The 2,731-nt window shown below is 25.9% G+C and overlaps 1 protein-coding gene across 1 annotated transcript in view; it reads left to right on the forward strand.

Moving 5' to 3' along the window:
• The window catches only part of LOC141289954 (histone deacetylase 9-B), a 51,134-nt gene extending 49,258 nt beyond the window's left edge, over window positions 1-1,876 (forward strand). The window contains exon 11 of the mRNA XM_073822148.1: window positions 1,148-1,876. Within this exon, the coding sequence (XP_073678249.1) occupies window positions 1,148-1,468 (321 nt within the window). The 3' untranslated portion in view covers window positions 1,469-1,876. The remainder of the gene's footprint in view (window positions 1-1,147) is intronic.
• The last annotated feature ends 855 nt before the right edge of the window (window positions 1,877-2,731 follow it).

The raw sequence follows: 2,731 nt of genomic DNA on the forward strand, positions 1-2,731 counted from the left end.
ATATATATATATATATATATATATATATATATATATAATTATATATATATATAAAATAATTCAAATAAATCATAATAATAGAGATAATAGGGAGTCACTTACTGTTATACAGTAAAAAAAATGACTAAATTTGCTGAATTTATTTAAATTAAGCAAAATAAGGCAGATATTTAGAAAGAAATAAAATAAATACAAAACAAGTGCAATAATTAATTTATAAATAAATGACATTAGTACCATTGCAGTAATAGTAGCAAAATTGTCAGAAATATATATAGGAAATAAATAAATACTATATAGGAAATAAATATATATACATCATTAATTCATATATATATATATATATATATATATATATATATATATATATATATATATATATATATATATAAATAATAAGTGGAGTCACTTACAGTAATACTGTAAAATTAATAAATATCCTGATGTTTTAGTTTTTTTAATTTAAGCATAAAATAAAGGCAGATCTTTATAAATTTAATTTATAAATAATTGCCATAAGTAATATCATGTAATGTGTCACTTATAATTAATTATAAACTCCATATGAACCAAACAAACAAATCAGTTTGGTTTTGAAAAGTTAGAGAAAAAAGTCACATAGCTTTAAATGAATAGCTTTTTATAGCTTTAAAACTTTTTTTGCATTGTCAATTATTTATTTAATTCTTCATTAAAATTAAGATTAAATAATATCCAAACCAAAATAATAATTATATAATTATTATTTAAAATAATAAATAACCGATAAATAATACTGGTAGTCACTTACTGTAATACAGTAAAAAATGACTAAACATGCTGACTTTTAAGCATAAAATAAAGGCAGATCTTTTGAGAAAAAAAAAATATATGGGCATTAAATGCATAAACTTAACTTTTTAAATAAATGTCAGAATTAATATCATGTAAATGGGTCACTTCTAATTCATTATGAACTCTCATTTTCTCCATATGAACCAAATAAACAAATCAGTCATTCTGAAAAGTTTAAAAAAGTGAAATGTGTATTTCTTGCACTAAACTCATCCCATAATGCATTACGAGGGATGTAATCAAATCAGCCATGATGTTAGAAACTATAAAGCACCTTACTTTTCTCTGTTTTTCTCTTGTGTTTTTTCTGTAGGTTCTGTCTCAGTCCATCGAGCAGCTGAGGAACCCCAGCACCCATCTGGAGGAGGAGGAGGAAGAGGGAGCATGTTCGGAGCACAGACAGCCGGAGATCACGTCGCCCCCTGCTGGAGTCATACGCAGCCGCAGCGAACCCACAGCCGCCCACGCCAGAGTCATCCGGATGAAGACCGAGCCTGAGGACAGAGACAGAGAGGAAGAGAGAGATGAGGACATGAGGAGAGACACAGGTGAAGAACAGAAGGAGATCTCAGCACGGATGAAGAGAAGCGACACCGAACACTGTCTGGAAGATATGACAGAAACTGATGTTTGAAAATCAGAAAGAGTTGAAGAAAGAAAAGACTTAATGGATGACTCTCACAAAGCTTGTCAAAAAAAATGTCTAGGTCATATTTTCTAAAGAAAATAATACAAAACAAAATAATTAAATATTATTTGTTTTTAATAAAATATTAAAAAAATGTTTTAATAAAATAGTTTTGCTTAAAGAAAATAAAACCTTATGGGGTTTTTTGCATGGTGACAATTTTTAAAATCTTAATTAAAATGATTATAATAGAATATTTGAACATGAAAGCAAAATATTCAGATTCATTAGAATGGACTTACTGGAATACAGTAAAATAAATACTTTAAATACTTCAAATTGTATTTTCATGCATAAATAAAAGGCAGATATTTTGAACAAATGCTGCCATGGTGCAAAAACAATACTATACATTCATTTTACACAACACCTAAGAAAAATGTAACTAAAAATGACTGTAATTTACTGTAACACAGTAAAATGACAAAAATGTCTGTTTATTTAAGCATTCAATTTAATTTTTAAAATAAATGCTGTCATTGTGTGCTAAATACTACAAATAATTTTGCATTACATACTTTTTTTTCATTATTTTGAAAGCAGAATGATCTGCAATTTACTGCAATACAGTAAAAATTACTAAATTGTCTTTTCATTTAAGTATAAATTAAAGGCAGATATTTAGAACAAAGTCTGCCAGGATGCAAAAACACTACAAATAAATAAATAAAAAATGTTCAGATTTTCAGAGAAATTGGGAGAAAATTACTGTGGCACAGATTAAAAAATGACTACATTTTCTTTTTAATTAAGCATACATTTAAAGTCAGATATTTATTTCCATTGTGCAAAAATACTACAAATAAAATCACATACATTTTGCATTACATATTATTAAAAAAAAATGGAAAACAGACTGTAATTTACTGTAAAACAGTAAAAATGACTAAATTACCTGTTTATTAAAGCATTAGATAAAGGCAGATATTTTAAACAAATGCTCACAATGAGAAAATAAAATTTTAAATAATAATTTTGCATTACATTTTTTTTTTTTTTTGAAAAAGCACTGTAATCCAGTTAATGACTACATGCTCTGTTCGTTTATTTATTGCCATTGTGCAAATACACTACAAATAATATAACATTAATTTTGCATTAAATATTATAAAATAAAAACTGGAAAACAAAATGTTTAGACAGTAAAAATGACTAAATTATCTGTTCATTAAAGCATTGCTATTAAACAAATTGTTTATGAAACAAATA

The sequence above is a fragment of the Garra rufa genome, chromosome 17 (genome assembly GCF_049309525.1).
Source record: "Garra rufa chromosome 17, GarRuf1.0, whole genome shotgun sequence".
In the NCBI taxonomy this organism is placed as follows: Eukaryota; Metazoa; Chordata; class Actinopteri; order Cypriniformes; family Cyprinidae; genus Garra; species Garra rufa.